The following is a 13,068-nucleotide window of genomic DNA, read 5'->3' on the forward strand; positions in this document are numbered from 1 at the left end:
TCCTGCAGAATGAGGGTAAATAAATATAACTAGTCCTACTGCTGGTTGGTTTCAATATTACATCTCTGCAAAAAGCTTTAGGAATACTTGATTAGTACAATAAGCCAAGCTTCCTAAAGTATTAATGATGCTCTCTCAGCATTTGCCTTTCTTTTAGACTATTCTCTTAGCTAGATTATATATTTTGTGTAGAAGTGGAGAAATGTCTTGAAAAAACAATGTCCTCTCCAGGATGCTATGTTGAAACTTGCATTTTTATAGCTTTTGGTATGTTGCCCTGAGTGTATCTTATTACTCAGTGCCTCAAACAGCTACTGGTTTCCTCAGAAACCAGACCTGGGACTCTGAATGAACATTTGCAGACTCAGGGATCCAGGAAAAACAGTCACCAGACCAGAGATCCCCACTATTTCTGAAAAGACAAAGATGCATTTCTTGCTGAAAACTCTTTTTAGTTGGGACAGTTTTCCCTGTCCTATGATCACACATCTAAACAGAATATTTGTAGTCTTGCTTTGGCCTCTCTCTCTAAGACTGTAAGCTGATTTTCTGTGTCTGCCATCTAACCCTCAAAACCATCCACTCTGACAGACAGTTGAGGCTCAGAAGCTTTAAGGGTTAAACCTTGTCTGGTGCACAAGTCCAAATCTGATTTTGTTTGTTTGGTTGGTTTTTGTTTGTTTTCTTCTACCGCACAGCTCTGCCATGGTCTTTTCTCATCTGCTCATCTGATTTTGTCTCAAATTTGTCTGAAATTTCTTTTGCGGAAATATGTAGCAATTCTAGAGATGTTTTCACAGATGAGTTTGCAGAAAATGCACTTTTACCACCTCAGTCAAGCTTTTATGGTGCTGACTGGTACCCACAAGGAGAAGGCAAGCCTTGTCCTACTTCAGGTGAGCACTTGGATAAATTTATTCCAAGAGTTCTCATGTGGGCAAGCTGGGAGCTGATCTCTCCAACAACCTCCAGTCAAGCTGAAAAACTCCCTAACCAAGCTGGTGCTTTGGAGTTGCCTAGCTGCAGGAAGCAGAGACTTTTTAATAGGTAACAGTGTGTCTTTATGTAGAGGGAGAGGAGAAAGAAAGAAAGAAAAGGAAAAAGAGGGGACACTGGAGTATGAAAAAGTGTGGTATCTACTTCAAGCTGCTGCTATATGCCTGACTCCTTTGAAGAAGGGCTAGCAATGTCCTAGCAAGCTGGTGTTCACACTATCTCCTACTGGACCTGGCATGGGTTCCTCTGTCAAACACTGACTTGGCTCAAAGCATGGAACAGCTTCCACCAGCCCCTTGTGCCAGACTCCTCACCAGGACCTACCACTCACTTCAGAGATATCCTATTTATAGAGCTCTCCCCATCCTACCCCAGACTTCAGAAGAGAAGGACTGTCAACTTAGCACTTTCACCACCAACTAATGGTAGAAAAAGTGAAAAAACAGGGATGTGAGTGACTTATATGTATATATGTTGTACACTGAGCAGCAGCCCTCCTTCATTCACAAAAACCATAAAAGTACCTTGTGATTTTGAATATCCTTAGGAGTCGAACACATCTCAATACTGAGATGCCCAGTGGTGACATGATCTTTGTCTCAACCAGAATTGTTTCCAGGATTCCTCCACACACAATGAAACAGTCAAAGCGGTTGAAGAGGGACACAAAATAGGCCTGGAGACCAAGGCTGTACATCTTCAGCAGCATCTCAGCCGTGAAAAGAGCTAGCAGCACCTTATTGGCAGTGTCTCATGAAAAACAGAAAAAAAGAAAGAGATTAATGAAACTTAGTGGAAAGTTCATCACAGCTATCCATTGTCCCTTGTCTATAAGAAACCCCTTCAGGGATCAGTCTGGAAGATTAACTTCATATAAACTTGCTCCAATGAATGGACTTCAAAAGTGTGGACATCTCATCCAGAGAAATGTTTTACAAAGATGCTTACAAGATTCTTACGTATTGCACATACAGCTGTGATGTATTACACAATCACTCGACCTCCATGCCAGAGACATGCCTTCCTGTGCACAACCTCCCATCACACTTGTCATCTGCAGATGAGAGTGGGAATAGAAGAGCTGCTGTGCTACCTACTGTTGCTTAATTAAGCTTTTCAGCTGCTCTCACCTCCAGTGAGGATTCAACTGTTCTGCAGACAGAAGAACTTTACAAATCACTCTCCCCTCCTCACCTCCCTGGTAACTAGAATGTGCCATAAACGCTGTTTCAAGGAAAATTGTGGAGAACCTTAGTAACTATCCATAAATTGGGAATCCAGTTGCTGCAAATATATATTTAGCATAAGCTCCTGATTTCTCTTATACTCAGTAGAATGTGCTTTGGCTGGAAACAAGGAGCTTAGGTTTTCCATGAAGCTTCTTCCCTTGTGGGCAGGTATTTTGTTCTATTACCTGAGATCCTTCTCAGACAGAGATCTACCTTAAGCTGTATATGGTCCTTTTTACATTTTGTGGCCTGATGCATCAGCTCCTCCCTCAGCCCTCTTTCTTGACATGACCATAATAAACAGAGCTATCAGCCTCTCCTCACCTTGAACCTCTGTGAGCCAGTCTGGCTGGTTGTAGTGTTCAGAGGCAATGGTGAGGGTGTTGAGAAACACAAGGAAGATCACGAGCCAGTAGAAAACATTGGACTTGACAGCAGCACGGCACTTTCTTCTGCAGAATCGATTCCATCGGCGCCAGTAGCGACTTGGAAAATTGGAAAAGGAAAAATTCTTTTCAGATAGAGATCCCTAGGCTATTTCAAATTTCAGTCAAGAGACACTCTGCTCTTGATCTATTGTTCAAGAGTGGCTGAGAGTAACTTTAAAGTTCAGCCTGAGAAATGTTCTCTCACTCTCATCTGAGTCGACAGTTGCTACCATCCTTCCTTTAGCTACAGGAACACAGTTATTCTGAAACCAATTTGCAATATTTTTGGGTTAATAAATAAACTTCAAACAATGTCTTAGAATTATGGAATGGCTACTGTTGGAAGAGACCTTAAAGACTGTCCAGTTCCAACCCCCCTGCATGAGCAGGGACACCTACCACTAGACCAGGTTGCTAAAGAACTCATCCAACCTGGGTTGGATGAACACTTCCAGGGAGGGGGAAGCCACAATTTCCCTGTGCACCCTGTTTACCATCTCACCACTCTCACAGTAAAGAATTACATCCTAATATCTAATCTAAATCTCCCCTCTTTAAGGTTTAAACTATTCTCTTTTGCCCTCTCTCTACACACCTGTAGGCTCCCCTTCAAGTACTGGAAATAAGCCATAAGGTCACCTCCAAGCATCCTCTTCTCCAGGCAACTATCTTGACTAAGTCATCCATTGCCTCTAACCTGAGAGGGTTTTTAACTCAGGTCCCACAAAAATAATTATTCTTTTCGTATTTAATACTTATGGACTGCAATAGGACCTTGCAGAGTCTCAGGATAGTCTATGAAAAGAAACCCACCATGTACCATGGACCTGTGGATTAAGTCCTTGGAGAGGTAAGGTCAAATAAAATCCATGGAGCATTTCTAGCATTCAGGAATGTTAAGGATTAAGCCCAATTTGAGGGCTAACTCTGAACAGAAAAACAAAATCTAGGGGACCTCAGCATTGCATCTTCAGGCCTAGAACTACAGATATCATTTGCTAATCAACAGACCTTCTAAAACTTGCCTTCCATGAACACATTCCCTTGTGTCACTGATTTCTGAGGGTAATTACTAACCACAGAAGATATTTAAAGCTAATTACACACCTCCTACTCTTCAGAATTTAACTTGCATAGCAACCTGTTTCCAGGCAACACTTGCCACTGTATAATAAATCTAATATTTTTATATAGATGTTATATACATATATGCATGTGTGTGCATGTGTGCATGTCTCTTTAGAGACACACACATTGAAAATATTACAGGAAAAAAGAACTTTTCTTTGTTAGCCTTCTCTTGTATAACCAGTGATAAACTGTGGCCAACCTCATGGTCAGGGTTCAGCATCTATATAAACTAAACCCAGGGAATGTGAACATGAATGAATTTTGCAACATTTTTACAGGTAATCAAATCCCAGCTGTCTTAGTCATGCACTTTATAAAGGCACCTAGTCTAGCTAGCATGAACGTTTAATAAAGGTTGTGTGCCCTGCAGTGGATTTGAGACAAGAAACATAGAATCATAGAATCATAGAATAGGCTGGGTTGGAAGGGACCTCAGAGATCATCGAGTCCAACCCTTGAACAACTACCACCACAGTCACTAGACTATGGCACTGAGTGCCATATCGAGTCGCTTTTTAAATGTCTCCAGGGACGACGAGTCCACCACCTCCCCAGGCAGCCCGTTCCAATATCTGATCACCCTTTCCGTGAAAAAACAGTTGTCTCAACTTTCAAAATGACCACAACATTTCATGGGCATGTAATTAAATCATTAGCAATCCAACACACTTCTGTGTGTACTCCTGCACAAAGGAGCATGCCCATGATGATGCAATGATACAGGTGATATTTTTGTAGTTACGCCTACATACAAATAAATCCACAGATTGTAACAATGTGATAATGCATGCAAGTCTTTGCACAGGGATGCATGTAGCTAGCTCGTCTGCATCTGAGCATTCCTGAATTTACATTACTGTTCATTATTTAGGTACATTGAAGAACAATGTTTCTCATTTGTTCCAGTTATTCTATAAATCAATTTGATTTTTATATAAAAATGACTTTGGATTCAGGGTTATGGAGGCAGCTGGGCTCTCCTGGAGAACTAGAAACCTCGACAACCAGGTTCCATGAATTCAGTAAACCTTGAAACCACAAATGACCATGAGGGGTCTGCTTCACATTTTCAAAAGCTTTAAGTCAACAGAAGAACAAATATCACCATAAAACCTCCACATATCCCATGGTGGAAGGGAGCTTTTCACAAGTGAGATGCAAAACTTATCAGCTGAAAGATCTAGCAAAGTAGAATAGTGCAAAAAAGAGATCCTTGAGCTGCTAGGGTTGATGTTGACAGATGCAGTATAATTATGTGATTTCTTCTTCTTTTATATCTTGAGATATGTAGGTAGCAATAAGATGGGTACATCTGAGTGAAACAGTGGCAGTAGTTCCCGTGCCTTATTTCATTATGAAGTTAATAAAAAGGACCTTATTTTTGATAGATGAAAAATTAAATAAAATTTGACAAGCTTAGCAGTATGTCCTAAAATCACCACTCTGTCCCACAGGTGCAAGAGTAAACCACTTCACAAAGCAAGGAACAAAATCAGTGGAAAGGAACAAAAGTCAATTTACTTACCTAAACTTTGATTTTGAGATTCGATGCCTGAAAGATAAGAACAGCCATTAAAATCTGAAGCTGTCTCATACCTCCCAGGCTTTTATGAAAATAGCAATAGAAAGTGACAAAGTTAATCTCAATCAAAATTTTAATGGATACTACTTTCCTCTTAAATCCTCTTTAAGTCAATGTAGGCACTGGGCAGGGCTAGAATTCCCTGATACACAAATCCTGTATTTTGTTGGGAGTCAGGAAGCAGGAGCTGTGATGTACTGGAATCCTACCCCCCACAGAGATCAGTGAACTAGCTCTTCTCTTAGGTAAAAGGCTGGGCTTGTGCTAGGGATGCTCTATATCTGCTACCAAATCTATCTTTCAAGTATGCATCTTTTTTCTTTTAGTCACTAGTTTGTTTTTTTTTATATATTGAAATATTTATGCCTTTATACAGACAGACTTGTTGCTTTCACACATCACCTATCACTTCAGGATATATAAGCACATTATAAAACCATGGGGAAAATAACACTTTCTTTTTTTTTTCCCCAGCAATTGAGGGAAAAACAGCATGTGGTGGATATTGTTAAACTTAGATACTAACACTTATTTGTCTTTGCTATCTATGTAAATCGGTTTGAATTCAAAAGGGTCTGAACATTAACAGATTCTGTTGCTATCAGTGAAATTTTGGGAATTAAGCATTCACGAAAATTTGAACGTGTTCCCTCTATATGTATGTATTTAAATATCTAATCCTAGCTTTTTATGAGAAGTCATAGGCAGAGCTAGAGACAGAGCCCAGTTCTCTAATCATTGTTTTGCTCTGCTTGACATATGTCCTTTAAAGCCTCTGAACTCTTTAGCTGTATTTTAGTACATTTGTAATGGAGCAGAGAGAGAAATAAAGGTGTGTAGATGCAATGACATGAGTCAGAAGTGATTTAGGTAGCTACAAAATCTATTACAAATGGTAGAAGGAATGAGAATCTGGGCAGTGACTATGAACAAGATATTTCTCTTAGGCTGAAACATTTCTTAAGGTTCCCTCTGTGATAGGAAAGTGATTAATTGTTGACAACAGTCAGCAAAAGTCCTACTGTATTGGCTTAAAAATAAGAATCACCATTAGTATACATGGGACAAAGTACTTCTTAAAGCATCTAGCACTACTTTCTGTAACAGTCTTAAAAATGGTCATGTCCCTGTTTGAGGACACCAGTCACTGACAAGTAATCAGTGATGGGTCAGTTCCTTATGTGGAAGAGATTTTAGTGAGAGGAACATTTCAACAGCAGATGGTCCAAGCCAAAAAATAAAAAATAGAAAAAGCCTTTGCACTGAAAACATCATTCCTGCTGTGTCACAGGCAGCTTGTCTAGGCCACATACGAGGCAACAGTGTGGTTAGAGACATACTCAAGAACTCTTTTGATAAAGAAGAAATAATGAACTAGCTGAACAGAATGCTAAATTATGCTTCAGTGTCAAAGAAAGCTTTAACAGTGATGAGAAGTGAAGCACCTACAAAGAGTATCCCTGATGTTAACACTATCCCAACTTCTCACTAAGAATTATAGCTTGGTAAGCCCTGTCTACAAACTGTAATGGATCACACTTAGAGGCAACAGGAAAGAAAGCTCACACAAAGACGGGGGGAAAAAAAAAAAAGAAAAAGTCACAATGAAGGAGGAAGCTGGGCATTGGAAAGGAAATGGCAAGGACTTTCATGGAAAAAGGCTGGGGAGGGGGGAAAGAGAGCAAGAGAGATGTCATAGGGAACCTGCTAGATGGAAAACGAGTGACAGGGAGTGAAGTCCTCTGGTGACCTCTCTGGCTAATGGCTTCCAGTAAGGAAGGTATGGGGCATTTAAGGAGTCTTTTATTTATTTAAGCGGAAGAGATGTGGCAGGTATCGTACTCATCATGCATGAGATAATTATATCTTTGGAGCATTGTGAGCAGCAGCCAAGTGCATTCAGTGTGCCTACAGGTTACCTACAGCCCCTCCGCCACCATTGCCTTACTGCTATGGCAGAAGGCTTTATCATATGTGGGTGTGTTATATATATAGGACAGGACAAGGAAGGAGGAAGAGATTTATATTTAGAGGCAGAATACAAGAGTGAAACAAAATTTTGAAAACATGAACTGTATAATAATTGATTCTGAAAACACTGTGCCCGAACCTGAAACAAATATTTCAAATGACCCTTAAGGTCAAGAAACTGTTGTCTTTCAAAACAAGCATTAATTAAGCCATATATATATAAACTTTCATAACATCACTAGAGGCTGTCAAATATTCTGGATTTGGGGAACTTGCTGTGGCCCCTTTGTGATACTCCAAACTGGCACTTGCCAGGAGTTCCATGTGGAACAGATTCTTTAATAAGTTTAAACACAGATCTCTTGAATCTATAGTATCCTGCGACCTTTATGTCATTTCAAGAAAGAGAGTGTCCCCATTTCTGTCCATCTCTGGAATGTGTTGAGAAACTGATTTTTAAAATCATGGTATACGAGTCTATAGAAAAAAACACTAGTGTTTCTTTCATAGGAACCATGTAACATAGATTATAATTTAGAAAGACAAATACAAAAATCAGACCTCTACTCTGGCTAGTTATCTTTTAAATTCCCTAAAGCTCTTCTAACTTTACACAGTCATGTACCACATACAGTAAAATTTAAAGATTTTATCAGCATAAGCTCAGGATAACCACCACAATTCAAACGTGCAAGATATGCTACAATCTGAGAGATGAAGCCTTCATTTCTTTGTTCATGATCAACACCAGAGAGAAGAAACTGTGCACTTGTGAAGGTTGTGACATTCTTGTATAACAGGCACTGAGGACTTTGTATGATTTTATACACAACAAACAATTAGGGAAAAATTTTATAGATCTCTAAGCGTGACACAAAGGCCACGTTAGAAACATTTTCTGGGTGTAGAAGGCACTACCCATGACCATGAAATTGTCTGGTATGCTAGTCACAACTATTTTTACACTATATGCTCCCTCTTATAGACAACTATCTTCATGAGGACTTAGAAAAGCCCTTGGATACTAATAAAAGATCTCAGTAAAACACAGAAATTTACTTACTATGCCTCTCTGTTCTACACAGCTTTGGGGAACATCCAAAGAGCTGCACTGTAGAAATCCAGCAGATTTTAAAACTGTGAGAACACAAAACTGGTGTGATGTTGGTTCTGTTTTGGTGCAGTACTGTGCGTTCATGCAGCGAACAGTCAAAGAGCATAACATTTTTCCCTCTCTCTATTCCTGCTGATGACATTTCGTTCCTTCTAGTCGGGATGCTGGCATACCTGGACAGAAGATGCCCACCCAAGGGTTTTTTTTTCCACATATTACTGTGGACAAGAGCATATAGTGGAATGACATTTTCAGGAATGCATGCTGCATATCTGATAATCTCTCAGTTTACTGAAGTGTTAGGACCAAGATCTGCGCTCAGCTATGCCACTGTGATTCACACTGAAGCAATGGGACTCCATCCTTCTGCCTGTACAATGCAATTAACACTAGAGGGGCATGCAATGACCATTTCTCATTTCTGACCATTAATTAAAAGCTTCCAGCAACACGGAACAGAAGACTGGCCCTGAAGAACATGAGCTGTGATGTGGACTGAGGTCCTCCTGCTGAGGCAATCACTGAATTTCAGCAGAGTCCACAGAGTGATGCTTCTTCTGATGTTTCTTACTTCAGCATTTAGTGAATAATCTTACTATCCCCGGGGCAAGTCATAGGCAAGTTCTGTCACTGAATCTGAAGTAGGAAGATAATTCCTCTTCCACAAGGGCATGCTACTGTCGCTCAGACACATATCTAGAGCTGACTGTGAACATGAAAGCACCTTCCTTATAATAAATTGGAGAGCAGTAGCTGAGGCTGACACATACGGGTCGATCCTGTGTGTTTTCCTGCTAAAGTCACCAGTGGTTTCAGAGCTTTTGGCAGACTTTTCTTATCTTCTGATGTGATGCAGTCTTGGGGGAAGATGGAAGGAAGAAGACTATCTTTTAATAAGGTGAAATAAGGTGAAAACCAGCAGCAACTATATCAAACCTGTAAGCAAACTGACTCTTTCACTTTTACCATTGGCTCCTACATTGGTTATTGCAAGAACTGCATGGGAATTGTGTTCCCAGCCAGAAAAGCTCCAAGGGAAAATCACTGCTGGTTCAGACACCACAGAAAACTGTCATAATTCATAGTATTTTCAGGACACACAGTTTTCAAGTAAGAAAGCCAGTGTAAGTTCAATTTCTTTTATCCTTTTAACCCTCTTTGATGGAAAAAGCAGTTGAACTGTCCCCAAAATATATGGAAATCCTGACCAAGGTGAAAACACCAAGTGGCTTATTGTTTCAGTGAAAGCAGATAATTTTAAGCTCTTTTCCCCTTTGAGCTCAAGTGCTTCACTTTTCTATTGAGGCTTTATGAAACATTAGTTCCCACAAAGGTCTTTTTTATAACTAATACATATGTATAAAAGCAAGCTCTATTGTGGCACTCCAGATCTGTCTGGTTGTGCTAGAAAATTAACATTCTGGTTGTATTGGAAGATTATATATACTGACATCCCGCACAGAACAGATTACTACTGATTATGAGCAATAGCCTGTCCTCAGGAATCCAAGCCCCTGCACAGCAGTAACTGTAGAGGCTCAGGGAAATTACTCGCTATTGCCAAGTCCTGGGTATAAAGATATCCTGTAAACAGAAACTCATTGCTCCTAGTTCTGGGTTTATCCCACTGAGGCTTGCTGCAGAGGAAACACATTTCTTTGTACTCAGAGGCAACAGGTTATTAAAGTTGTGACAAATCAGAAGTAGGTAAGGTCCATTTCCAAATGTCCTTGAGGATAAAAGTGGTTGTGTGTTGCATTTCTACTGCAGGATAGATGTCAGTGCAGTTCAAGGCAAAACCATAACAGGATGACAGAAGTTGTGGGATGCTTTTCAATGTCCTGTTGAACACTACAAAACCTTTTTTCAAAGTCGTATGCCTAATAAAGCTAACCCCCATATTAAGAAGATAACTACTCCCTGCCACAGCTCTTCTGATGGCAACAGAATTACACCAGGAATTAATATGAATGAGGTTTCTTTTCCTGTTTGAGTTCCAAGACACTGGATTTACACAATAAGCAAAGAAGGTTTACATGTTAGATTCTTTCTGAAATTCCTTCTGCTGGTTTGAAGACTGGCATTGGTCCAGACAGCACAGCTGATGGAGGCAGTTTCTATAATATGGATACTATAGAAACAAAAGCTTCTTTGAGACAATTCATCAGTAGAAGATAGCTTGTGTTTGAGAGGTACTCTCTTGATCTCACTCAGCATATGTCTCTGTGGAGCTGAGAAAGGCTGCCAGGGAAGATCTTTTCCAAAAGGCATTCTTGATCCTGGCTTCTCAAGCACGTCTTTCTGCCATTTACAGACCCAGCCTTTCAAAGCTCTATAGTTTTTTATAAGAACAGAAAGAACACCCAGTAATTCTAAGTTATCTTCAATAACAATGTTTTTTCTTTCAGTGTCCTGGGTACTTTTTTCATTCTAACATGAGTGTACTGATGATGGAAAGCTCATCCTGTTACTATGGTGTTGGTGCTGGGGTGGTTAAATGCCCTAGCAGTCTGATGCCACTAAATAAATAGATATATTACCTTAGACTTGAAATCTCCCTGTTACTTCAGTCATATCTGGTAGCAACTTGCCCAGTGCAGCCTCTGCCCTCTGGGAAAAAAAAATTTATAGGAAGGCAATGGGGATTCATGGTCACTAGGTGATTTTAGCAGGCAGGTAAAAATGAAGACTCATGTGCAATAGAGGAAACTTAACAGTCAAACAAAAAGTTTGCCTATCCACTTCCACTGTAAAAGCAAATTCCAGAGGGCAGATGACTGCTTAGAAATCCAGGCCTAGTCTTCAACAGGATCTTAGTCTTAATCAGGATGGCATGACTGTAATTATGAATGCTTACTGAAATTCACAAATACTAGATGAGGAATTAATTTGAAAAACTCAATTGACTTCCCACATGAATTATCTCTATTCTTGAACACGGGGCCGAATTCTGATTCTCTTAGTCAGGTTCCAATAAAAGAAAATGCTGAAATAAATTCTTGCTTACATTTTTATGTTCTAGACAGAATATTGGCCTATAGGGGGTTTAAATGAGGACTAGGTGAGAAGGGGACTTAATACTTCTTGAACACAGGAAAGCTAGTTTTTCTGCCTGCTTGAGAGTGTCATGCAGTAAAAAAGCAAACCAGAGAGGACTCCAAGTCTCTGAATCAAAGGTAGATCTGAATTTAGCCATAACTAAGGTATTTGCAGCTCACAAGTTTGAAACAAACATTTTACAAAAGCAGGAGGAATTGGAAAAATGTTCATCCCGCTCCAGAATTTCAAATACAATAATACAGTCACTCATTTTGGATGAAGGAGCCTATCCATCGCTTAGAGATGAAAAGCAATCTGAGTGAGGCCTTGAGGATCTTAGCTGTCCTTGGGTAAGGGGTAAAAAAGCACCCGCCTCAATAAAAGACTTCAGTTCCTTTACTATTCATCACTCATTTTCAAATGAAGTGTAAAATGGCAAGGAAATTGCTTATGTCCCTGAATCTTACATGTCCTGCTCTTGTGAAACTTAAGTCCCTTTTTTAACATTTGTGACATGGGAAGAAGAAATGAAGTTGTTTTCCAGTCATTTTTCTATACCTTCTTCCCTAAAATCTGTTTGGTGTAGCCATCATTTCTCCCAATACGAGGAGAATAGTGACTGTGGGGCCAGATCACAGTATGGCCATTCTCCTGCGGGCTATTTTAAGTAAACAACATTCTAAGTAATATTTATCTTTAGAGTTGGGTCTAACTTCAGCTATCCTGGCCACGCTCCAGCCAAGATAATTATGTTCTGCTTGCTAAAATTCCCCATGCAGTTTCAGCAAAAAACAAGCTATCCCTCATACATAGCTATCCTTTATACCTCTCCTCATACACTTGTGCCCTTTGTTTTTAAACATCTGTCAGATTTTACCCTGAAGGTGGCTGAACTTGAACGCTGTGAAAACAATCCCTGCTTTACAGTTTGTAAAGTGCTTTAGGATCCTTCGAGATTAAGGACATTAAATTAATGCAAGCTGTAATATTAAAAATATATGCAATGTCATAGTAACAGTTGCCATTGTTGTTGGCTCTGGGTAGCACCAGGGGACCTATTGTTTTGGGAGCCACAACTGCAGAATAGAGATGGTTCTCCAAATTGGATCCAGCTGGAATAAGTGGTCACATATCCAGCTGCTGCTTTCTGTAATGTGACAAGAGCACAAGCAGCTCTTGTCACATATAGCTTCTTGGTGGAGTGCTAAAGAAAGGGCTACAGCTGCATCAGTGCTATGAATGGATCTAGTCTTGTATCTTCAGAAAAGGGTTCATAAACTAAACTCAAGGACTCAGCAGGTGAGTAGCAGTGGGCAGGTGAAGGAAAGCTATCACAAATTATTCCTTATGTCTTCTGGAGTTTGTAAGTTTGTGAGCTGATGCTTACAGGACAACAGATTGAATTTACAACATATTCTACATATCACATTTGTAAAGCGGATATGATCTCCTCCACTTCACTTTGTAGAGGGGGTAAAGACTGCGCGGGAGATACAATCAAGGTTTACAAAGTCATAAAATGCTAGATAAGATGAATGTGGAACTGTTGATCACTAAATCTCACAGTATTAGTAGGAA

At 39.9% G+C, this 13,068-nt stretch overlaps 1 protein-coding gene across 29 annotated transcripts in view; it reads right to left on the reverse strand.

The window, feature by feature from the left end:
• CACNA1C (calcium voltage-gated channel subunit alpha1 C) overlaps positions 1-13,068 on the reverse strand; it is a 475,146-nt gene that overhangs the window by 105,178 nt on the left and 356,900 nt on the right. For all 29 annotated transcript variants that reach the window (XM_071767749.1, XM_071767851.1, XM_071767801.1 and 26 more), the window contains 3 exons: positions 5,310-5,336; positions 2,550-2,710; positions 1,521-1,746 (listed from right to left, as the gene is read on the reverse strand). In XM_071767749.1, coding sequence (XP_071623850.1) covers positions 1,521-1,746; positions 2,550-2,710; positions 5,310-5,336 — 414 coding nt within the window. The remainder of the gene's footprint in view (positions 1-1,520; positions 1,747-2,549; positions 2,711-5,309; positions 5,337-13,068) is intronic.

Source organism: Heliangelus exortis, chromosome 1, assembly GCF_036169615.1.
Source record: "Heliangelus exortis chromosome 1, bHelExo1.hap1, whole genome shotgun sequence".
Taxonomy (NCBI): Eukaryota; Metazoa; Chordata; class Aves; order Apodiformes; family Trochilidae; genus Heliangelus; species Heliangelus exortis.